The 26,099-nt window shown below is 37.9% G+C and overlaps 1 protein-coding gene across 3 annotated transcripts in view; it reads right to left on the bottom strand.

Moving 5' to 3' along the window:
* The window catches only part of LOC109095033 (leucine-rich repeat and calponin homology domain-containing protein 4-like), a 33,760-nt gene extending 9,107 nt beyond the window's left edge, over positions 1-24,653 (bottom strand). For 2 of the 3 annotated variants that reach the window (XM_042760820.1, XM_042760817.1), the window contains exons 1-10: positions 24,245-24,651; positions 6,384-6,528; positions 5,814-5,943; positions 4,620-4,725; positions 4,201-4,447; positions 4,018-4,111; positions 3,823-3,931; positions 3,207-3,301; positions 2,072-2,130; positions 65-202 (exon numbers count right to left, since the gene is read on the bottom strand). In XM_042760820.1, the coding sequence (XP_042616754.1) occupies positions 65-202; positions 2,072-2,130; positions 3,207-3,301; positions 3,823-3,931; positions 4,018-4,111; positions 4,201-4,447; positions 4,620-4,725; positions 5,814-5,943; positions 6,384-6,528; positions 24,245-24,416 (1,295 nt within the window). In that variant the 5' untranslated portion in view covers positions 24,417-24,651. Of the gene's footprint in view, positions 1-64; positions 203-2,071; positions 2,131-3,206; positions 3,302-3,822; positions 3,932-4,017; positions 4,112-4,200; positions 4,448-4,619; positions 4,726-5,813; positions 5,944-6,383; positions 6,529-24,244 lie in introns of all 3 variants that reach the window. The other variant, XM_042760821.1, reaches the window with a different exon arrangement.
* Between the last annotated feature and the right edge of the window lie 1,446 nt (positions 24,654-26,099).

The following is a 26,099-nucleotide window of genomic DNA, read 5'->3' as shown; positions in this document are numbered from 1 at the left end:
CGCTTTTAAGGCCTAACAGTCTTTTCTGACGCCATACGTTCATTCAATCCCATCATCCACTCACGTGGTGCTAGCTCTGTCTCTCTGCTGCTGGGCTCTCTCTCTCTCCTGCCAGATGAGCAGGTTTCCAGGTCTCCTCCTCTCCTCTAAAGTAGGACTGGATGGTGAGCCGGAGTCTGAACCATCTCCAATCACAAATATCCTGAAAGGAAGTACTTCTTCATTTATTCAGGTCTTGAGTCACTTTCGCAAGAATCTTCACCAAAAGGTTACAACTGTATATAGCTTTTTCTGATGAAATTGTCTTGAAGTCAATAAAGCGGTGGTGGTTTCTGAAGTGTTTTGTGTGGTCATTGCTGTGCAGTTTTTAGGGTGTTCTGGGTGATTACTTGCTGACTCAAGTCAAAAGAGTCTATCATTTTCTGGTCCCTAAATATGGCTTATGTCAATATAAGTCTAAGGGATTTTTGTCCATTTTTGATCATCCACCATGTCTGCTTGCTTAAAAACTTATATTATTATTATTATTATTTTTATTTTTATTTTTTTTTTAGCTCGGTTTGGAAAGAATGATAATAATTGGGGATTTTTATTTATAGTGTATAGTTATAGTTTTATTTATATTGTATTTGCCCAGTAAAAATAATAACAAAAATCTTTTAGTGTAAAACATCCTTTAAGGGTTGAATGATTTGGCACACATTTCCACTGTTTTTGACAACAATTGTAATAGTAATACTATTGTACTGTTAAAAAAAAAAGAAAAAAAAAGGGTGGTGTTGCTGTCACACATAACATTCCCAAAATGAGATCAGCATTTACTGTGAACCAAACCACTGCAAGACACTAAAAACACTGCTTGCATAAACTTCACTCTGAAGCATGCAGTGCCTATATTTAAAAAAGATGCAGCCATTGCAATGTGAAAATCACACTAAGCCATATCACACTTTTGATTTTATTTTGATGCATTGTGCAGGCATAGAAGGATGGAAGAAGGCAGCTATTATTTTTGACTATTTTTGACAGTAAAAACATCCTTCATTTGGCTGCTGTTGCAACAGATTAATGCAGATGAGTTTATGAGTAACTGAGAGAAGATACTCAGTCACACAGAAACTGTGGGAGGAAACTCACTGTTGACTTTTCCCAGCACTGCCTCACAGACTGACCTTGCGCAATCAAAGTGGAGGAGGGATCCAGCACACTTTAATTAAGAGACACTATATGTATTATAATCAGCTGAAGGACATCACCGTGGCTTTCAAATCACACAGGAACTGGAGAAACAGGTAATTGTAATTCTGACTTTTTCCTACTTCTATTTTTCCCTACAATGAACAACTGCACATCATCTCCATCTTGGAGCACCTTTGGTCGGTGGCTTCATCCGCACTCTAAGAAGAGCTACTGGAAACTTTCCATGAGACAGTACAATGTCTTCCTCTCCTCCATTTATCATGCCCATCCACAGATTTCGTAGCATGAGAACTGATCCTTACCAGCTGTATTCAAATGCATTCAAATTCAGACGCGCTTTGTGATGTCCTTGTACTCTCAGTTAATCCTGCATTGTCTAGTTTGAATGCAGTATGTCTACATGACTGATGATTCTTCATGGCCAACACTGAGAGCAGATCTACTGTATGATCAAAATATTTGAACCAAAATTTCACTCCATACCTTGGAATGAAAATATGCCATCTGTCTGACAGATTGTGAAAATATCTGATCCAGATCAAGCCGAAACTATATGCAAAGTTTGTAAAATAAACCGAAGGCGCTGTGTAAGCTAACCCGATAACACACTCGAGCACAGATCAGTTTGAGGATCCGTAGGTCTAAAAATCCCATTATCAGTCACAGGCTGCTCAGATAAGCTACTATACTGCTCGATTGGTATTTGATGTGGCTCAAATGCAAACAAATTTCTATTTCTGAGAGTTCTGGGGGGCTTTTCTGTATGTGAGGACCCTTCAGAGACATTCTCCTCCATTTTAATAATAATAACAGGTTTTGTAAGCAGTGTGTGTGTGTTTGTAAAAAGATCTAAACGTGCATAAGACCTCACCTGCTGCATGTAGACTCGGGGCTCTGGGACCGAGTGCTGCTGGAACTTTCACTCTTTTCCTGTCATTGAGAGAGAGAGCGGATATCATTTTAATTTGATATTACATCAACATACTGTATGACAACTTATGACTTCTACTTTAACATTATTATTTTTAGTAATACTTTTATTCAGCAAGGATGCATTAAATTGATTAGATGTGACACTAAAGACATTTATGTTTCAAATGAATGCTGTTCAAAGAATCTATATATATATATATATATATATATATATATATATATATATATATATATATATATATATATATATAAATAAATATAAACTTCAGCTTTGTTACAACAGAATCAACACAATCATGTTTCATTTTAAAATATATTCAAACAGAGAACAGTTATTTTAAATTGTAATAATATTTCACAATATTGCTGTTTTACTGTATTTTTGATCAAATAAATGCAAACTTAGTGAGCAAAAGAGACAAAAAAAAACATATTACAGAACTGTTGAATGGTAGTGTATATGTCTGAAAATGTAGGAGTGGAAGGTTTGTTAACTTAAAGGTGCATCAAGTATTTTATCCCTAAAGAAATGAAAAGTGCTATTGACAGCACAGTGGGTTGCCCCCGAAATACCACACACTTTCAGGTGTGTGATTAATCACAGATGATAAATATGTCATCACAAAAATGTGGTATTTCTACAAAAGCTACACATTTTCATCAATTCAGATCCAACCTGACTTGAATCTATAAATATCTAAAAAATAAAAAGCTACAAATATCTCTGTAGGTCTATGTAAATGGGTACATTGTCAACGTTACCACAGCAACGGGAACCTGTCTGAAAGACTTTCGTTTTAAAAAGTCAGGCGGTCTCGTCCATCTGTGCTTGAGGCGGTCTTTATTCTGATCAAGTAAAGTCAGATCACTAACAGATTATTTAGCTGCATTTAAACGTGGCTAATGACACTGATACCATCTAATTTTTGTTGCCAATATTTTTTATTATAGATCTTCAACTTCCAAGACCTCTAGAGTATCAGCCAGCATAACACAGGGTCAAAAACAAAAGTACTGAGTGCACCTTTAATATTCAGTTTTCTGCTTATGTCACTGCAGTAAATCCTCCTCACCTGAGGGGGCTCTGTAAGCGGAGGGTGACACCTCTCCTGTTCTTCCTCCGTTACACTGTTGTCTATAAAATCCACTTGCCCCAGGTCTCCATTCACTACAGAAAGATCCAAAAGTTTTAGAGGCGTTTTATCACAGACAACCGAGAGTAGCTATCTAGATCTAGAGCAGCCTTTTAGGCCCCTGTTGTCCACAACGACATTTGAATATTATTTCAATATTTTCATTGTGATTTATTGGATAAGGATTTTAAAATATAATTTTTACTCACAATTTCTACCCAATACAATCATTTATAGCTTGATATTACTACAAACATGTATATTCAGAAAATGTGTAAAAATCCCAAATGAAGAATTATATTATTATTATTTTATTAACTTAAATAACTTTAACAGGTCTAGAATTCACACAATTAGGCTTCTTCGTATATCCAGGTTTTCCAAGACTGTAGGTTCTTTAAAAACAAAAGAGTTGTAAAAGAGGTGAATTAAAATAAAATAAGTGGTTTTGTCTTATTTTATATTCTGTAAGTCATCCTGGAAGTTTGCTTTGACCCCCTGGTGGGCCCCGGCCCCTGGTTGAGAACCACTGATCTAGAGAGTTCATTAACATTACCTTTGGGTGTGTCTAGCAATGTATTTCTCTCCTCTTCCTCCAGAAAATTTGTGTGTTCGCGGCAAATGTCCGCGAGCCTCAGCGACCGTTCCGAGAAATCATCAGCAGACTAAAATAAAACAACACAGACACAGCTGTTTACACCATCCAATAAAATGACACTTCATAAGCCTCTTAAATTAGCTCTCTTCATACCTCATTTCCTGACCATCTTTTGCTAACACTGTCCACGCTGTTAAAGCCAGAATCCAGGCCACTGTACTGACCGGGGAACAGGTCCTGATCCAGACTGCACAGACCACACACATAAAGAGAAGCATGAGTAGAATTTTCAGTTTTTCAACACCCTAAGAGCCCTTGTCCTTGACGATCCCTCACCAGCTGTTGAAGGCGGTGGGCCGCAGAGCTTTCTCAAACTGATCCTGAGTCCTTTTGCAGGCCTCCATGTTCAGATATTTGAAGATGTGGAACTTCCCTTTGGAGCAGATCTGGGCGGGGGGCATTTGGAGGGGGTTGTTGTCAAGGATGATGCTTTGGAGGTGCCGGAGATGACGGTAGCACACAGGCACGTGAGATATGCGGTTGCACGACACATCCAGACGGACAAGGGGCAGCTCTGACAGCTCTGAGATGAGAGAAGAGCCAATGAAATGTGTCAATCTACAATACACACCGGTCCTAAAAACTATTTGTTAATGCTTGAACGTCACAAACCAAGTGAAATATTGCAAGAATATTGCAAGGTAACACACTGTTAGTTTATGAGGTGATGCCTAGAACGTGTTTGGGATACTGACCTTCTGGTAAAGTTGTGAGCTGGTTTCTTCTCAGATTTAAATCCCTTATACATTCTAACTGGCCGAGCTCAACAGGAAGTGACTGCAGCTCATTACAGCTCACATCCTGATGAAGAAATGGACAGTGAGAAAGATGAAGGTATGGAGGAAGTGATTAAACAGGGACGGAATATTGCACATACACTACTGTTCAAAAATGAATACTTTTATTCAGCAAAGGTGCATTAAATTAGTCAAAAGTAACATTACAGACATTTTTAATTTTTCAAAAGATTTCTATTTCAAATAAATGTAGTCTTTTGAACTTTCTATTAAGTAAAGAATCCTGAAAAAATATGCATTACTGTTTCCACACAAATATGGACAGGATTATGTGATACTAAAGATTGAATCAATTGTTGCTAAATATTGAGTTTTGCCATCACACAAATAAGTTACATTTTAAAATATATGAAAAAAGAAAACAGTTCTTTTAAAATGTACAAATATTTCACAATATTATTGTTTTGTGTTTATGTGATTGCTTTTGTCATGGTTTAACTATACTAACTAAACTACAAATTTTGGAAAACATCTTCACAAATATCGGGAAACTTGTGAAAACATCTGACATGTCACAGCTGTGACATCAAAACCTGGAATACTCAGTCGCTATGGGTCCCCTTAAAATTTTCCAGCTGGGTTTTTTTTTAATGGGTTTTTACAATTTATGAGTAAAACAAGGTCTACGGTAAATATAAATTGAAGCTACTTGGACTTTTTGTTCTGCAATGTAAATTACACACACTCATACTGAAAATGTGAATTTTGGAGAAGTCATGTATTCAAAAAAACCCATTCTAAAAAAAAAAAAAAAAAAAAAAACATAAGAAAATGTATTTATTTATTTATTTATTTATTTTTAAGCAGTTTGTGGAGAGTTAGGATTTAGCAGATCAGGTGATATCATCACCTCTTTGTGATAGACAACCTTTGTGTCTACAGGTGATGATACATGGGGCAACTTTTTGAGCAATGTAGCTGGGCAACTTTGCCGTCAACGGGCAACCAGGTGAGACACAGAGCCCACGACCAATCTAAAATATCCAGATGCAACATCGCTCAAAAAGCAGCCCCGTGTATCATCACCTTATGCGATGCCTTTACTAAAATAGTTGAAATGAACACGAGTCTATGTCTGTGAGCTCTACTTACCAGTTGTCGCAGGTGTATGAGTGTGTGAATGGAGGCCGGTATGGCTGATAACTTGTTGTTGCTGACGATGAGCACCCGCAGGAGAGGGAGCTGACATACTGACGGCGGTAGACTGGACAGCTGGTTACGACTACACCACACAGACAGAAAGAGAGAGAATTCAGTTAATGCAATCTAACACCAGTATAAAAGACTGAATGACAGATTTACTGTATATACTGTACAATCCTTCAAATATCTAAGCTAAAATTTAACTCGGGGTGACCTGATTAGTTTGTGTACATTACCATTCAAAAGTTTGGGCTCAGTTTTTTTATATTTTTGAAGAAGTCTGCTCAGCAAGGTCAAAATACAGTAAAAACAGTGATGCTGACAAATATTGTTACATATTGGATGGGTGAAATGCAGAGCACAAATTCTAAGTATGGGTCCCCATACTTGGCCACACATCATGTCGTTTCTTTTCCTTTCCTGGTAAAGGTGTGCACTGCCGATGATGTAGATGTGTGTGTTTTTCTGTGTACATCTGAGACTGAACGTGTATCTGGGGAGGGGTGTGTGTGTGTGTACCTGAGGTTGAGGTAGGTGAGGTGTTTGTGTTTGTGTGTGCTGGGTGTGAGGGATCGCACACAGTTATTGTACAGGCTGAGTGTCTCCAGAGAGACAAACTGACACACCTCCTCTGACACCTCCCAGAGCCGGTTCTTTGACAGGTCTGAGAGAAAAAACCACCCATCACAGTTAGCACAGAATAAATGATGACCAATCACATACACGGTTACATTAGACACTGACTGACAGCCTTCAGGCACATTAAAAGAATAGAAACAAGACCTTCCCTCGTCCTTAATTTCTTATTTACCATAATGTGAAAGGACTAGGTTTCTTATTCACTTCTTTTGATCTTGCTGTGAAATATAACCCAGACATGTACATGTTTTGTGAGACCAAACCAAAAATGGACAACCTATCGTGGAGATGATCTTGCCGATTATGACACCTCCTTTTATAGTCACAATCAGACTATAGATGCATCCTAATCAACAGGCTCGCATCTATTGTCTAGCTAGCATATGCGTTCAAACACACTGCCGTCCAATGATTTTTTGAGGCAGGGACAGGAAACTCGTAAACTGTCACAATGTTCAGATTTCGTCCAAGTCCATTTTTTGACAGCAACTGAGGATATGAGCTTTTTGTCTGAATAGAGCTCAAACTTTTCCAATTCCCTTCCATATTTTCATTCCTGACAGAAGTTGCTCTCTCCATATAATCGTGAAACACACACTCCCTCTGTGGCGCTGGTCGTAGGGTCAGGGTGTATTTCTGGAGAGAGGAGGATTTTAATTACAGGGCCATGGAAGCTTAGGACAGGGTGTGTGAATGTGAGCGCGAGTCCATGTGACTACAGAGACAAACCAGACCAAAACACAGAGAATAGGGCTAAATGAAGGTTAGCGTGTCATGTTTTCAACGTACATTAGTGTCACGCACAAGTACAGTGTAAATTCAGGCCTTCAGATCCAGTTCTCCACGCCTTATTTTGACAAATAACCCTCTCAATGGTCTAAAATCCAAATCTACTTTCACACTGCAAGAACAATAGCATGTGGAAGTGTGTGTGTGAGAGAGAGTGTGTGCCTTTTTTTCTCTTCTTCCCTGCACTGTCCAATTGTCCAATCTGCTCTCCTTCTCCAGATCTTTTGTTCAGCTGTTTTATTTGGCAAGGAAGCATTTCCCGCCTCTCCGTTCCCGGTGGGAACTAAAGATTCCCAGGGGCAGCCCACATTTCCCACAATCCCCTGCACTGCTTTGCACTCGCACCAGCCTAACATGGTAGAAAATGAGAGAAATGCCAGTGTGCCCACATTATGGAGAAAGATATGTGTGAGGCTGAAAAATGCTGAGACACTTATAACACTTACTTTTATCAATAACTCTTTAATAATCAACGAAATATTTAAATAACACAATGTAACAAAAATATGTTTCACTTACATTTTGTATGGTTCTTCAGTAATTCTGAGGTGCTAATTATTATTGTTCTATTTAATTTCACGTAACATCAACACTTTGGTAAATATTTAGGTAGGATACATTTTTTAGAACTTCTAGCATTAATTATGAAACATTAGTTTAGTACAGATACGTTTTTGTAGTAATTTTGATGGTTTTTTTTTTTTGTTTTTTTTTTTTGCAAAGATGGGAACATTCTAGAAGTTTCTGTAACATTCTGTAATATTCCAGTGCTTTCTGGAGCATTCCAGAACATTGTGGGACTTGTCATAAAAAAAATTAAATAAAAAATATCATCCAATGTACACTTCCGAATTTTTGGACAACTCACTTTCGGTAACCGTTTATGTTAAATTAACTGTTTATGTAATTTTTTATGCATGACTCAGATTAGCTTGTATAAGTTGTCAACATATTTTTTTGTTTTCATGAGCACTATTAAGGCTACACAAAAAATGTGGTTTTCGTATTCAGCATGTCAAACTTCTTTAAGAAACATTAAAAATAACAGCATAAAAAACAAGTTTTATAAAACTATTGTTTCACACTGTAATGTACAGGGTAATCACACAAATAATCATATATTGCTGTACAACAGAATCAAGCTCTTTTTTTCGGTTTTTACTAGGTGTAATGAAATTATCTTTCAGATAATCTCTTAGAACTTTCCTGTTTGAGTGGCACTGCTTAATGCTTTCATTTCTGTTATAACCATGTTTACTTTGTGTTCCTGGAAATAGTCGCCTAGATGCATTACATTCTTCTCAGGGGCTCACAAACAGCTCCTGCGTGAGGTCTCCAGCTGGGCCTGGCCTCAATGACACATACAAATGATTATTATGGCATGACAAAAGTCACCAGCTAATTAACAGGCCTCTATTTCAATTATATCCTGAAGGTCTCACTCTAAATATCTTCAGTGTGTATGTGTGGGATGAAGAAACTTCTTAATTGTGGCAGTTGGTCTACTGATCCCCTCCCCTCTCTCTGAGGAATCTGAGCGTTCTTCTGCCTGCTAGCGTCTCTTTAGTGTAACTGAAGCTGGTTTTGCATCTGCTGTGTGTGAGAGAGTGTTCACACACACACACACACACACACACACACACACACACACACACACACACACACACACACACACACACACACACACACACACACACACACACACACACACACACTCCTCTCCACACCCTGCACTCCTTCTTTAGCCCTAGAAGGAGATTACACAGATTAGCCTGCTGAATAACAACTGACTCCCTCACAGTTCATTTCAGAACAACATTTACATAAAAACACCACTAACAGTCCCTAATTATACTATATGCTCCACACAAGCTTTATGTAACATTTTTATAATGACTACTTCTACAACAGGTGTTGAGGTGTGTTATTTGAAGGGCTCTGTCCCAAGCACAGATTTTTTTTCTCCATACCTGCCTGCCAGGAGCTCTAGTCATCCCTGAGATTACCTGAAACATGACGCTGTGTTTCTGTCAACACATGATGTGTCAGCCACTGACTCACTTTTATCTGAACATTCATTATCAGTGTCTTAAAGAGGAAGCATATCATTTCTACACCACTGGATGGACAAACAAGTGGTCCTGCCCCAATCTCACTCCAATGTAAGTAGTATCATATGCCAGTGTACTGTACATATTTTTTTAAAACAGTGTTATACACGGTGGAAGGTCAGCCTATTTTTAAGGTGCAGTCACATTGACCGTTCTCTGTTGAAGCCAGTTATTTCAATAGGAATCTATGAGATTGGGAATTTTGTGTGAGGGCAAAAGCTTCCCCCATGCATATTTTGCAATGGGTTTGGTCATGTGGATTTTCCATATTGACCAATAGAAAGCTGCATGGTTAGAAAGTGACTTCTGTGTGAGCTGTGCTACACCCATTGCTACACTACTGATAATAACCAACACAAACTGAGATGTCCAAAATAACTTGTCCTTGTCCTATCTTGCTCTCGTCCATACAACAAAAGCGAACGGTTATGTGAAACATGCACTAATTTTTTTTTTTTTAAAATGATAAAACTGTGCAATATCTTCCAAGGCTTCTGAAGCCATACTGTTTTATGTGAACCAAAGACTAAAATGTAAGTTATTATTTACTGAAAATCTTCCCCTCCACTGTAGCTCTAAAAACCTTAACTTTCATCAAGAAACAGTTTTCCCAGAGTTCTCATGTGTTATGATATTTAACGACACAATGTTTTGAATCAATCACAAGAACAACTTTTAATAATACTTTTAATAAACTTAAATATAGGCCTTTCCTTCACCAATACTAATCAAAAGGCTGCAGAAGGCAAGGAAAATGGAGCCAAAGTTTAATTTTTTAAGATTTATTTTTGTATTTTTTGCCTTTATTGATGGACAACACAGAAAGCAGATAGAAAGTAAAGTAGGACGGGACCTTTGACAAACTACTTTTGACTTTTTTTGTCTTTTTGGAGTATGAGAAATTTGATTCGTTCCCTTTGTTTGGAAAAGAACAGCTTGGATATTTTACCTGACATTTTATTTTTCATTAAAATTTGGAACAACAAGAGGGTGAGTGAATAATCACAATGTTCATTTTTGGAAGAATCAAGGAGAACACACTGAAAAAACTGCATAGTTCACCTTCAAAAGTTTGCTCCAGAGCCACTAGAGAAACAACACTTAATTCCTTCTCTTCCTCAGAAGGAGGAAACAACAATAAACCTTGCCATGAGTTGAATTGAGATAGGGGCAGAGAGTAAAAGAGAGAAAGAAAAGGAGAGGGGGAGCCCAAGAGGGCAAATCATGAAAGAGGGCAAGTGAATGAGTAACAGCAGCATGACAATAGCTGTGAAATCATGAATACCGGCCTGAGCCGAGGGGGTGACGGAACAAAAACACACGGGCCAGAATGACTCAACACATTCAACAGAGCACTACTGGAGGCAACACATAAGAATGTGTGTGTGTGTGTGTGTGTGTCTGTGTGTGTGTCTGTGTGTGTGTGTGTGTATGTGTATGTGTGTCTGGCACACGAGTGCTATTCAAGCACATCAGTAAATTTACCATCAGAAAAAAAGCTGATCGTTTGACCTCACTTTAGAGAGCACTTTGGAGTGCACTGACCAAATCGATCAAAACACAAGTGTGCCACATCCTTTTCATTATTCCTCGCTGCACTATAAAACTGAGGTTTATTTTCAGACCTGTCTCCAAACAGGCTCTAACAAATCAGTAATGCAATCATATACAGTTCAAACACCATAATCCAACAGGACAGGCTGATTTATACAAGCTTTTAGCACATGTCAAGGTCCAACAGGCTTAATTTCATAACCATAGCATAAAGGCCAGTCTGAGTTACTTCAGAAACCCTACTTAGAGCATTAAGAAGTTTCTGTTGTTTTCCTGAGATACATGCTTTTCAAACTAGATTTTCAGTTCTGAGGAAAATGTGAGTGGTGAGAATCAAGAAATTCTGGTTTTCATTCCCCTTTCATTGTAATTTATCTATTTAACAATTATTTTAGCACTTTTGAGGAAGCACCAAATAATAAATGCTAACTATTCATCCTAACCTACAATGTATTGTTTATATTATATGCATGTAACACATAATAAAAAGTAACGGTTACTAGTTTATTTTGAGATGTATTATTTTTGTTTTGCTTTTTTGTGGCAGCCAGTCGGTCTCTCTCATAACATTCAATTCAGTTCAATGAAATTGTTTGGCAATGTTTGCCATTTTTGTTTTGTTTTTTGTTGTTTGTTTGTTTGTTAGTTTTTATTTGTGTGTGAGAGAGAGTATTTTGTTGTGTTTTTTTTGTTTGTTCTTTCTTTTTTTTTGTTTTGTTTTGCTTTGCTTTGCTTTGCTTTGTTCAGAACAAGTTCAGAACAACAAGAAAGAGGTTGATTCTTTTTGAAAAAATGTCTTAGTGTCTGCAGAAGAAAGACAATTACACACATTTGGAACAACATGTGGACAAGCAAATAATGACAGAAGTTTCATATGCCTTTATAACAGTCTTTATAACATTCTGGTCACTAAATATGATAATGCAAATCTATAGGATTTTTTTTCACCCATGCAATCATCTGCCAGGCAATAAGTCCAATCAGTTAGAAAAGTAAAAGCACACTTCTGCTCAACAAGCCACTGGATTTAAGTTGTCATAAATGTCATATAGCATGCAAACATTATGAGTTATTTGTTTAATACTCATAGATTTATTCCAATTTTAACTATAAGCAACAGTATTGCAACAGTTCAGTGATGGTTTTGCAAATGTAGTGTCCAATCTCTTCTGTGTGAAGTTTTGCCAGTGACAACAGTAAAAACCCCACTGATGTTAATCACTCCACGTATGGGTCTATGGGCCAGTACAGTCAACAACACTGTCTTCAAACGCTCTGAATGAACAGAGGGGTCTGTGTGCGTGCTTTTTATTCTCCGGTCAACAGCCCAGCACTTAGACTACAGTGTTATCTTTGTCTTTAAACATCGATGGAGGCCACAAAAGGTCAAGCTGTTAGATTTAACCAACCAAACATTTAGGGGGCCGCCGAGTTCTACCACAAAACTCCATCAGTGCAGTGAGAGCCTTTTGTGTTCAAACACACGTCAATTACTTGTTTAACAGACACCTTCTAAACTGACAAGCAGTAAAACAATCACAAAGACAGTTCATCTTAGCCACACGGACAGGGTTTCTTTAGAGCTCAACGAGTAAATCAATGGTTATCAGGTTCTCTGCAAAAGAAACCACTAACACTTGAGTTACAAGCCCAGAAGACAAATTCATATGATCTGTTATGTCTAGTGACACATGTACTTCAGACAACATTACATGAAGAGAACATCAGCACTGATTATCCTTCTGAATAATTACATTTGTAACCTAAACGAATTAAGAATAAACTATTTCAGTATTTATTGTATGAAAATTATTTTTCAAAAACTGTTGTGGCATCAATTTCCACCATGGAGAGCAATTCTGCCCATAATACATTTTTAATCTAACATTATTGGTTAAGGTCTTCAACCCTGCTCCTGGGGACCCACTGTCTTACAAAGTTGATTTCCAACCTGCTTCAGCACACGTGGCCTGTGACTTTATAAGTGATCCTGAAGACCTCGATTATCTGGTTCAGGTGTGTTTGATAAGGGTTGGATTCATAAACGACAATGGACGTCGGGACGCACGATTCAATCGTTACATCTCGTGTAGTGTGTCAAAGTGCACGAAACCTATATGATTCTTCACAACATCAACATAGAAAGACTAGCATGTTTAATTTTTTTTCTCCGTCGTACACAACAAGTTCCATCACATCTGTGACACTGGCCAATAGGAGCACAGAAGCGCCTTTGTACAAGCTTTCAAACAAGTGTAATTTTACAATGAAGGAAATGTTCGTGGAGCTACAGCAACAATACTCCTGCATTTATGATGAGGGACTACAGCGACAGTGAAAAAAGGTCAAATGAAAACTAGTTCTCTTTGACCGTCCATATACCATCCTCTTCATGCCATCCAGATTTGTGTGCACTGTGTGGTTTCTTTTCTTTTTGGGCTTTTCTGATGACAAGACAGGGCAAAACACGCTGTTTGCTAGCCATTATTTGTTTATGCTCATAGCATCTTCTGTCTTGTCCGATGACAGCATGACGGCATGTCATGTTTCTTGTTCACGACACGACAAGATTTTGAGTCAAAATCGCATAATCTGACACAGTGACTGTCGTAACCGACAAAAAAAAAAAAATTCCGTAGTCTGAACGGGGATTAAAACAAAGTAATTTACATGATTTAAAATAAAGCTGAAATAAAATATAAATATTAAATGAAAAACTTAGAGACACTTACAGTTAAATACTTATGTAAATACTAATGTGACAACTAACTGAAATAAAAAAGAAGCTATAATTACTAAAACTTAAATAAATTTAATATTAAAGTTAAATAACTATTTTAAAAAAAACTAATAAAACTGACAAATACAAAATTACTAAACCATAAACTGAAAACTAAACATATAAATATAAAAGCTCATTTAAAATATAAATAAATACTATAACAGTAAATAAATAATACTAAAAAACACTGCTAAAGCTTGAAATGAAATATGAGATGTGATGTGAAAAGGAAACAAGGTAAATGTCACTTATGACTAGCATTTTTACTGTGCATAATTGCCAGTCAAGTTTTAATTTTGTCAAATTATGCAAAAAGTGTGAAAATATTTTTATTATTATTTTTTTTAAATAATTTTTATAATTTATAATTTTAAAAAACTGAACGGAATTGACAGAAGTGACTATTTCATGTCTTGAATAAAAATTATGAATAAAATAATGAAAAATATAAGGTGGAGTTTGTTGTGCTTCTTTATTTATTACTTTTGGTAATAAACTAATATATTAGTATTAAAATAAATTAGTATTTTTGTCGCCTTTCTTATTTAGTTTTCTTTACTTCTTCCCTGAAGCCATCCCTCGACTGTAGCGTTTAATATCAATAACAATATTGAGACAACCAGCAACACTGATCATTCACCAGGATTGTAAAAGTTGACTTTACATAAGCAACACTTAATGAAGTAAACACAGACGGAGTATTTACTCATAGCGCACATGTCAGCCTGACACCATATGGGCTAAGGATGCTAATGTGTGTGTGTGTGTATGAGTGTACCAGCATCTATGCAAACTTTCCAAGCTGGAAGGCAAAGTTGTGGTGGAAAAAATCTTTATATCAACAACGAACTCAAGAATCTGTTGCTATAACCCCATAAAAACAACTACCTTCTAACACAGAGCTTTAATGGGCAGGTTTGTGAAGGTGGAAGCACGGCTCATGGTCTAATCAGATTATGTTGTGCTGTTCTGGGCCCTTGATCTTATTGCTGTGGAGGTGGTTCAGCGGTGACTCAAGACGCTTGAAGTCTCAGCTCTATACAGCAGGAGCTCCTATCTGTTACACAACACTGAAGAAACTAGACAGTGCAGTGAAATCTATCTCACACAACCAAGACGTGGTTAGCGGATGCGTTCTGTTACCATAACAACCAAATCATCATGTGTCAAAACAAACGCAATGCGGTGAATTAGTGATCAAAGCAGACATATATTTGTCATTGAATATATTGCTCAATGTAATAATGCTGTGAAAAGTGAATGTCTAATTTAGAATGTTTAGAATGCATGCCTCTTAGAGCTGTTATTGTGAGAACTACTAAATTTTGTTTTATCTGAAATGCATGTTTGAGCTCTGTTGTTAAACAAATAGATTTTCTGCTGCGAAGATGTGGTGTTTCAACATGCCTGAATAACCCTGAAAAAGTATTGTCATTTTTAGTGGTACTTGGTGAAATAAGAATTAATTGCTAATTTTTACGCAATTTTTTTTTTTAGTGTAGCAATGTATAAAGCACAGCTCAAGTGAAAGCGTACATTATTGTTGCTCCTCTATGCCCCGCCTTTCTGAAACGCATCTATTTTTACAAAGCTCATCGTTCTGAAAAGCGGTGTGCTCTGATTGGCCAGCTATCTAGTGTGTTGTGATTGGCCGAATACCTCAAGTGTGTGACGGAAATGCTATGCCCCTTACCAGGTTCAGGAAACTTTCCTCCGTAAAAAGCACTGCACACACTCGAATATTTGGGTACTATTCTGGAACAGTGTTTGTAAATAAATCTTAACCACTGATTTCTAGTTGTGTCCTCTTTTGGAAGGCCAAACTAAGTAGTTTGTCTTTGGAAATGAAATACAGCATGTCCACCACGTTGTGGCAACAAAACTACAGCGAGAATCAAAGTCACGCCTTCTTTCTTTGCGTAAACATTTGGGCGATGTTATGCAAATCTTATGCACATTATGCAAATCCTACATAGTGATGTAGACATGTGGGGGTGTGTTTTAGGCGTGTTTTAGGAAGGTGCGGATGAGCGTTCACTTATGTAATTAATATCTCTTTGGGTTTGAGACATTACGGATCTCCTGTATGCACAAACAGCTTTTAACACTCCAAAGACAAAAGAAAACATATGACCTCTTTAAACTGATACCTTAGAATGTGAGCCATCATGGTGCAACTAATTAATGCATGCGAATGACTCAAATGTGCATATAGGCTACAAGTATTGGTAGGCCATGTTTATGAATTTTACAATTAATTTGTAAACTCATAACATGTATCTGTGCTGAAATGGATTAAATTGATAAATCATGAACATCCCTCCTAGCAACCACCCAAAACAACATAGCAACCACATAACAGCACTGCAAAATTTACTCAGAACACCTTAGCAACCAAACAGCAACTCTCTGGCAAACAAACGCCCTTGCTTTATGGAGTTTTGCACAGGCAAGCACAGCTTTGGCCAAACATACTAAAAACAATCAACTAATACAAACTGTCAGTGTGATAATCCTCAATGTTTCCTCTCTAGATAATCTACACCAGAGGTCTGGTATGGTCTCGCTCGTTCGCTCTCAACCAAACATTCACCATGCTCTCAACTCAAGCACACACACGCACAAACACAGTAATCACACCCGGAGCTTCTCTAAAGCCTAATGGGAGATGGTGATTCTGCCATCTGGACACGCTTCACGTTACATAACGTATCAGGAGCTGGTGTACATCAAACAGCTGAATCTCAATCAGATTTGAACTTTCGCATCCTATCGAGTATGCTTATGTGGAAAGGAGCGGTTTTCAGATCAGATATATTGAGACACCATATGATCTGTGTGTTCATTAAACACAGCCATGTGTGCAGTGAGATATCACCCCATGTGTGCATGTAAGTGACGTTAGCTCAGAATGTGTGCATTTGAATGAAGCATGAAATGGTTCAGAGAACATTCAGCAAACATGAATGTTTACACACATTCTCATTTTGCCCAACAGTTACATAAAAGCACAAAGCGGCATCAATTCTATTGAATATTTTAGAATATTAAACATATAAAATTGTGTTTGTAAAAATGTTATATATTTATATATATATTTATTGTATGCACATACATATTTGATAAACTACTATATATTGTTATATTATGGAGCCCTGCAAATGACATGCATGCAGGAAAAAAAAAGTTTCCCTCATTTTAATTTAGTTAAATCATAGCCACAATTTAATTAAAACAAGGGTACAAATTAATAATAAGTCACAATATCTTTTTTTCCCCCACATGTCATGCAGGGCTTTGTATAATATAACTACAACAACAAATTAAATATTGTAAACTAGGATAAAGTTACTTAAAGTTACAGGACAAAGCAGAGACATGCAAGACTTCAATACTGTGAATGCACTCATTTTACAACATACTCAAACCTCGTTACAACTCCATAAACAAAGCATACTTGTGCATAAAGTGCCAGCCATCGCAACACACCTAATCCAGAAAAATGTGAAAAAGTTAAATAAAAGTTTCACACAGCAAAAATAGCTCTACAACTCTTACAGGAAAAACCTGAGAAGACTTTCTGTGAGTCTGCAATGGTCTCTGCTGCAGAAAGAGTGCTAATAATACAGCAGCCGTGTGATATCAGTTTTAATGAGTGATAGCAAAATATCTTGCCGTCTTGTTTTTCATTATAATGGATATCCGTAAAAAAAAAAAAAGTAATGTAAGACGAGGGTTTCTAGCTGTGCTCTTCTCTTGAGATTTGAGACCTTCTGACCATCTGTTGTGCTTTAAAAGTGTGAGGGAAAGGAGAGGAAGAGGAAGAGAGAGAAAAAGTGGGAGGGAGTACAGCCGAGAGTTTGTCGCTGAGGAGAAGCAGAAGTTGAAGTCGAGGAGCCCACATCCGGTGGCTCTGCAAGGGGAAACAGAACAACACTGTGCAACAGAGTGCGTGTTGACTATCACACAGCTGGTGGTGCAGTCACACTCCAGTTCACACTCATGGACAACAATTATCTGCATTTTGCACATATATGCACTCCAGAACTAAACATGTTAAATGACCACGCACATATATACACACTCCAACAGCTGGCACTTAAAGGGAGCACACACTCTTACAAAACACAGCTGGCGAACACTCCAAACATAATGGCATCAAACAGACAACCAGCACACACACAAACTTGAACTTGTGCCTAGCAGAGCTGAATTCATAATAAATCCTCTCTATCTCTGAATCTGAGAGGTTCATTTGCATAGGCAAAATATGACCTGATGTTTAATATTCATTAGTAATGTGCAAGGTTGGCCACATCCTAACACAACAGGAAATGCTTTGTGAAAAAAGGATCTGAATGACCCATCAAACACAAGGGATTGTGTCCAAACCAAGTGAGCTACCTACCTAGACAGTATTTTTTTAAATACAACTAAAAAGATGCTTGCACACCAGGTTTTAAGATTTTCTGCCAACAACAAATGTGAAGAGATTTTGTTGAATGGACGTGCTGATTTGTTGCAAAACCCACATGAATAAGTCACACGCATCAACTCATTGTGTCATTGTGTACATGTGTATGGGATCTGATGTTTGCCTGACTGGGAAAGGCGGTCAGTGTCATTTTTACTTCCTTGTTGTCAGTTTGTCACGAATGCGTGGGTGTGGACTGAATCCTGATCTAAGATACAACAGTCCAGCTCTGTCATGTGTGACGGCATTAGAATGTAATGTAATGAAAATGCATTTCCTGTAAAGCTGCTTTGAAGCCATGTGTATTGTGAAATGTGCAATACAAATGAATTGAATTAAAACATACAAAGCAAATAAATAAATAAAACAGGAAGAAACAATGCCACCAAACTCTTTATCTGGAAAAATTATTCTTTCAAAGCACCCTTTCAAACTGATGTGTCCCTACAGTGCCCCTCAAAAAGTATCAAAAACATTATTTGTATCTTTGACAATAAAGCTGCAAATCTAGATTAAAAAAAATGTTTTTTTTATATGATGTTGTGGAAGTAATAATTTTTTTTTTTCTAAAATTGTTCAGTCAAATCAAGTCACTGCTTACATCTCTGTTAACTCCGTATGACCCACAGAGCACAAAAGGAGATATTTTTAAATGAAATGAGATTTAATAAAATAAAATAAAAAACAGTTCTAAACAAAGTGTATCTAATAGGTTTTAAATGATCTTAAACAGCCTGATTTATATGGATTACTTTACTTTTACAATGTCTTTTTGTGGTTGTGTTGTGTGGTTTATTGTTTTTTTTTGTCTTTGTATTGTTGAGTTATGATTGTGCATAGATAAGATCCCTGAAGTTGCAAAGACTAAAGACTCAAAACCGAAGAGATATTCTTTATCAAAGTTGAGACTCTGCCACGCCCCCCTAAAACAGCTCATTCAAACACGCCCCCACATATCTTCATCACTACGTGGAAATATTTGTGTAATGCCGCCCAAATGTTCACGCAAAGAAAGAAGGTGTGGTTTCAGTAACCACTGTTAGTGTTGAAGCAGCTATGTCAGGGAGGTGCTGTGTGTATCTAGGCGAAAGCAAAAGCACTTTATTTGGCCTTCCGAAAGTAGATGCATTTAGGAAGCTTTAAGATTACTTACAACAGAACAGCAACGCATTTTATGGACGACCGTTTCGTGAATCTAGGAGATGAGGTAATTCTGACTTTGCTACTACAATCTGGTGCTTCTGAATCAGCTAATGTATGTATGTTTTGTTATTAGTTTAAGTCAGGTGTGAACGATAAATATCGGCCGATAATTAATGTGCATCTCGTCAGTAAAGCCGGTTCTGTAAATCAGCGGTATATTCCATCAGGTGCGTGATTTCACATAAAGCTGCTGTTACTGCACAGAGCCGTTGTTAACTGACAAGCTGCGCAAATCCAAGCTGATTAGAGAACCGGCTTTACTGACGAGATGTGCATTAATTATCGGCCGATATTTATCGTGCACCCCTAGTTTAAGTATTTGCTATTGACTGTTCAAATGCAGAGTTTTGCACGTTGTGTGTGTGTGTGTGTGAGAGAGAGACAGGGTCACATCACAGAGTCAGCTGTCTTAACCGTCTATGGCTTGTGTACTACAAGCTTCATCACTGTGTCTGTCACGCAACTCTGTTCCCCTTTCAGGCTTGAACTGATGGTAAAACTAAGGACATTGACTGTCTTTACATTTATTTTGAAAGATGAAGCTTGCGATTATGGTAAGGGGCATATCACCGTATATCACCGGCATATCTCCATATCACCATATGCTGCGTATGCTCTTCTGTATCATCCGTGTCACAAGGATATGCTGTTTTCTTTCTAATCAAAGCTAAGTACAAGTAGAAACAGCGCTTCCTTGTTGCGCGGATTATACAGAAGAGCATACGCAGCATACGGTGATATGGAGAGACACAGAGGAGACTGCTGACAAGGAATTGCTGAATAAAGTCGTTATTTTTGTTTTCTTCACTTACAAAATGTGTTCCCGTCGCTTCATATAACCGAGACTGCACATCTGATGGCAGATGGAGTATTCTGACGATGACTTTCATACCTTTTATGGACCTTGACACTGTTATTTACTTGGCAGTCTATGGGACAGTGACAGGCCTGCCAGTTTTCATCCAAAATATCTTAGATTGTGTTCCGAAGACGAACAAAGCTATTACGGGTTTGGAATGACATGGGGGTAAGTGATTAATGACAAAATTTTTGGGTGAAGTATCCCTTTAATATGAACGTGCACTGCAGTTACGTCATCTACTGTAGCTGCCCCTTTAAATGCTTAAGCTCTTTAAAACATCGTTTTTATCTTTCTTCAGCCAAAAAAAAAAAAAAGTGATTCCAATGATATTGTTCCTCTGTATTGTTATCGTTATACCTGTAGCCTTCCATATTCTCATTGAATTAGAATGATTATTAAAACTCAGTTCTTTTCTGTCATGTTGTCTTGTAGTGAGCCTGAGCCTCCTCAAAAAAAAAATGGTGCATGAGCCCTGTGAACATGAATTAACACACATGAATCATAAGTATTTATCTATAAAACATAAAAACAATATTATTTTTAAAATTTGTCTAGACATTTCTAATGAATGCTGGCTGCTTTAAGGATTTTGTTCGTTTGTTTGTTCCAGTTACAATCGAATCACAGGCAAAACTGCAACTCAGATAGTCAAATGCAGCTCTGAATGTATGCCAAAAAATTAGACCGTTATTAGTCCAACATCCAGACTTTCACTGCCACAGACACAGCCATGCCTACAGGCTAATGTCGGACAGGAAACATTACTGATGGGGGATAACAGATCAATGGAAATAAGCCATGAGGAGAGTGTCTTGTAGAATATAATCTAGGCCATCTCCAGAAAGCCCTTTGAAAAACATCCAACCAACACCACATTTAAGGCCTTCTTTGATGAGCTGGATAAATGGGAATCTTCACCCAACCAAGAAAAGAAAGAGATAAAAACTAAGAGAACTAACAGGAATGGGGAGATCGAGAGAAGCCTGGCTCAGACAATGGAGGAGGGGTGTTAACGAATGGGACTGCAGTTGGGGGGGAGGAGGAGGGTCCCTATTTCGGGAATATCACGACAATGGGAGCAGTCCACAAGCCCGTTTTATCAAAAAAAAAAAAAGGCCTCTCTCCCTGCCCTCTTTTTCTCAGCTGCTGTGAGGCTTAGTTGTGGTATGGAGTGTGTGTCCCACTGAATGAAACACTGTTACGGGCTACATGACGTTCATGCCCCAGGCATGTTCACAAGTATGTGGGAGATGGATGGAAACAAATATTTTCATCTAATGCACACACCAAAACACAGTCACTGTAATTGTATTTGGAGGATCCTCTCGGTGCCCGTGTCCCGAGAACATTTTCCACTCAGAGCTGCTTCTGCGGTGGTCCTTCTGTTTTTATACGCTCTTATCTTAAGCTTTCTCAACATCCATCTTTCAGCACCTCTTTCAAATGTATGTCACTTCTCTGGGACACTGAAAACAAAGGCAGTCTAGGACATCATTACACCCTAGAGTGCTGAGGTACAGTCTAGCTTGTGTTATTGTTATAGGGTAAAGTCAACAGCGGCTATATTATTACTCTGGTTATGAGTGTAGAGGACTATTTTTAAGGGTTTTGGGGTGGACTGATGAGCCTGAGCTTTGTTGTCCATCACCGAACTGGACCTCCAGCAAGACTGAATCCCTGACCTTCCTGAGGGGAAGTTCGTCCATACTGGAAAGTGAGCTTTAGAAGACAATGGGACTATGAGTGTGTGTAGACTGAAGAAAGTGAAAGAAGAAACCAAGGCCCATCAATCCTTGCCTCCTTAGCCAAAACGAGACACTATCATCTTCCACCTACCTTCAAGTGCCCTTAAAATACACCCTGCAACTACAACCAGTTATAAGTGAGCAACACCTAGTAATCATTCTCCACCTGACGGTAGGTGTGTCTGTGGAACATTATTATTATGGAATGATTTTTTTACACTGGATCTATGCTTGGATTTCTAGCATTTATAAATGGCAGTTTCAGGCCTAGTTTTCTTGAATTGTTCGGCACCCTCAGACTGATCCCAAACTGACGCTTGGTTTTTGGAGAGTCAGATGTACAGTACGGTTGTCAAGGCAACATGGTTATCCATGCAGAAAACTGATGTGAAAAACCTCCCCAGAAAAATAAGAGATTAGACCATCTAAACCTAAGACAGGGCTTGACATACTGGACTATAGAGCAGAAGACTCGGTCTCAAGATACTCAATATAAGTCACTATTCTTAAACAGATTCATAATAATAAAAAGTGAATGTGTTCCTCTCAATTACTATTTTTCACAACATTTGATCTGATTAAAGTATGTATTTTGGTTAAGTTTCTATTCTGAAAAAAAAAACAACAACAACAATGGATTGTTGACATGCATTAATTTTCCTACTGGAGATGCTCGTTCTCGCTGTTTATTACGGCACATTTAATTTAATGAACTCTAAACAACTCTCATTCACGTCTTTAACAATGGCATACCAGAGCACAATGAATTAGAAAGCGCAGGCCTTTTCCGTGCTCCAAAAAAATGTGTTTTGTTCAGGAGCTCAACTTTTCACCACTGTCACAGAATGACCTTGGTTTGGACATGTGCCAATAAAAAGGGATGTTCAGTTACTGTGAATACTCTAAATTACACAAAAATCTGAAGAATACAGCCATTTGCCAGCTAGAATCTCGAATATTGGCTTAACTGGGTTATGACGATCTTAATAATGCATTTAACCAATGATTACATAATCAGTATGTGAATGTCAGAATATTCTTCTGCACAGAAATTCTGGTGGTTTTAGCACTGTTTAGCTAAATTAAAGCATTTGAGTGATTAGAGCATGGTCTCTAACTTCTCAATAACTCCAGCTGTGGGTCACAAAGAGTTAAAAAAAAGAGGTACGAGAACTGAAATTACAGTAAATGGTTTGGCAATAAATGAATTATATTTAATTTGTAATGCGTGTCTCATCAGTAAAGCCGGTTCCGTGATTAGCGGTAAATATGCGTCACCTGTTTTCAAATGCACCGGGGAGTTCATACACAGAGCCGTAGTTCACTGACAAGTTATGCAATATCGTGTTCATAATCGAATGCGATTAATCTCAATTACGAACAGAATATTGCGTAGCTTGTCAGTGAACTACGGCTCTGTGTATTAACTGCCGCTCCCGTTTGAAAAACAGGTGACAGACATTTACCGCTAATCACGGAACCGGCTTTACTGATGAGACACGCATGACAAATGCATGCGATTAATCGTGCAGCCCTAGTAAATGGCATGAAATGCCACATGCTTAGCCCAAAGTACATTTTAAATGCACTGCAACATCTCTATTAGACTTCAGACCATGTGCATGTGGGGGTTTCTATGGCTGCTTTATACCCACTTTGTATGAGAGGAGCAGATGGTCATATTAGTGCTGCTGGCAAGATGGATCTCAACAAGCTCCCTACCAATGAGAGTGCACTCAAATGAGCTGACTACAACAATAACATCTTATATCACCAGTTCTGCTGGCTTTTCACTGCACTCAGATCAAATGTGAAGTTTTACAGTGGCTCTGTGGTAAGATGGCTCAGCCTGAATGTAGTTTCCACCTCAACAACAGGAAGAGAAGCACAGCGCAGATGTCTTCAATTTCTAAAGCAAACATACCAGCCTCAAACTTAAAAAACCTGACTTTAAAAACACAATAAGCTGGTGTATAGGCAGTGATTGAGTTCTGTAGAAACGAAAGCGCGGACTTTAATGAACTTATCAGATGATCTGCTTCCTACAATGTTCGTGAAAGTAAAAGATCCGCTTTTTCTGGGTCGGGCGTGATGGTGGTGGTGCTCGTGCACCCCTGCAGAAGGGGAGCAGGTGAAGAAGACACTCAAACAAAGGACATTAAATGCACTGATCCATTTCCTCCCCCTCTCTCACCCCGTGACCGCTTTCTTTAAGTCTTACCTGCGTGTGTAATGTCGGACAGGTCATAGTTCTTGGCGGTGCGGGGGAACTCTTTTAGTTTACGGTTGGAGAGGATGAGCGCTCCGCTGGACGCAGCCTCTTCCAGCGCCTTCTCCACGCTCCTGCTGGCCGCTACGGTCGCCGGCAGCTGGGCTCCATCCCCAGCAGCCATCAAACACTAAATATAACCCAAATCTTACTCTTTACAACGACAATGAGCTCTCCTAAACCGCCATCTCATCCAAGACTGGTCCGATAACGTTACACCCCGGAAAAGTAAGTTTTTGTACTCCAAAAGTGATGTAAAATCCAGCGATTGAGCAAAGTTACGCAGTGACTTGACAGTCCGTGTGCTGCACCAGAGCCGAGCACAGAAGGGGCGGAGCTTACGGATTAAGCAAGTCTTGATTGACAGAGCGGACACACCCAATACGAGCTCGGGAAATGAACACAAAAGCGCTGCTCTCATCGCAAGAGGGAAATGATAAAAGTTTTTTTTTTTTTTTTTTTTTTTTGACATTCATTGACGTTCGAAGATTTTGTAATATAAACTGTAGATGCTTCACTTCTGAAACTGATGAAGTTTTTGCATTGTTTGCATACCGATACCAAGGCTGACAACATTCAACAGTATGAGGAAGCTTCTAATGGGTATCACAAAGCATTTCCAGGTCCATTAAAATTACGAGAGAGGATATGAAGGACATAAATATGGCATTAACATTAGAGCATTAGAGCAACACTCTCAATGTCTTTGGTCTCTAGTCTTTTAAGTTAACCATAAAATATTGGATTGGGTCCACTGAGATCTACTACCAAAATTATAGAAAAAAACTATATATATATATATATATATATATATATATATATATGTATATGTATGTATGTATGTATGTATGTATATATGTATGTATGTATGTATGTATGTATGTATTAAAAAAGGACGAGATAAAATTATCACCGAACATTGGTCTGTGATTTCTGTTTATCTCTTTTTTTCAACCTAATTTAAAAAAAATTATCCTAAAATCCACTTCTCAAACTGTAAAAACTTTTGTTTTATTTCTCTATTAACTTTGGAAAGTCATTAAAGTCTACACAAAAAAGACATTTGAAATTTAGTAGAAATAGATGTGACTTAACAAAAATAAATCTAATAGTTAAAATCATAGCAAAAATGTAATAAAAATCAACCCTATAAAACTTGTTGAAGAAGTTGTGTTGAGCTTTTTTTGTGTTGTGTTGAGGTTTTTTTTTTTTTTGAATGTATATAGAAATGTATAAATCATAGGTCATTGTTTTCAGCTGTGTTGTATCATTATTAGGATATGTTGTTGGGAAACATTTGTCCACTTAGTATGCACAAAGCAAAGCTTTCAGAGTTATTGCTTACCCACGCATGCTTAATGTCTGTCTGTTTTTTGTTCAGTGTTTGTGAGTTCAGTGTTTTAGGCCTGCCAGGGGCACAAAGTGGGTCACAAAATTATCCACTGTGTCATTACTCCCCATGGAACAAACAGAGAGGAAGAGAGGGATCGAGTGAGCCCAGAGGAAGAGAAGGGATGAGAGGCCGTGAGAAAGAGTGAGGTCATGCTCTTATCAGGATCCATGTTGAGACATGACTTAGGAATATATAATAAAATAAATAGTTTATTCATTAAGAATTTAAACATTGACTAAATCTTTACTGTAGTCTTTAATGTAGTAGTTGTTGAATTCTTGTGTTGTATTCTTGATGGCACTGAATATAAATGACAGGGCTCACAATATTAGTGAGACTGAAGTTTGTTTGTTTATTTATTTATGAGAACCCCTGTGTATTTTGATCGATCATCCCTTGAGTCTTAAAGTGATT

The sequence above is a fragment of the Cyprinus carpio genome, chromosome A7 (assembly GCF_018340385.1).
Source record: "Cyprinus carpio isolate SPL01 chromosome A7, ASM1834038v1, whole genome shotgun sequence".
Classification (NCBI taxonomy): domain Eukaryota; kingdom Metazoa; phylum Chordata; class Actinopteri; order Cypriniformes; family Cyprinidae; genus Cyprinus; species Cyprinus carpio.
Note: the sequence above shows the minus strand (reverse complement) of the source record. Positions and strands in the feature narration are given on the sequence as shown.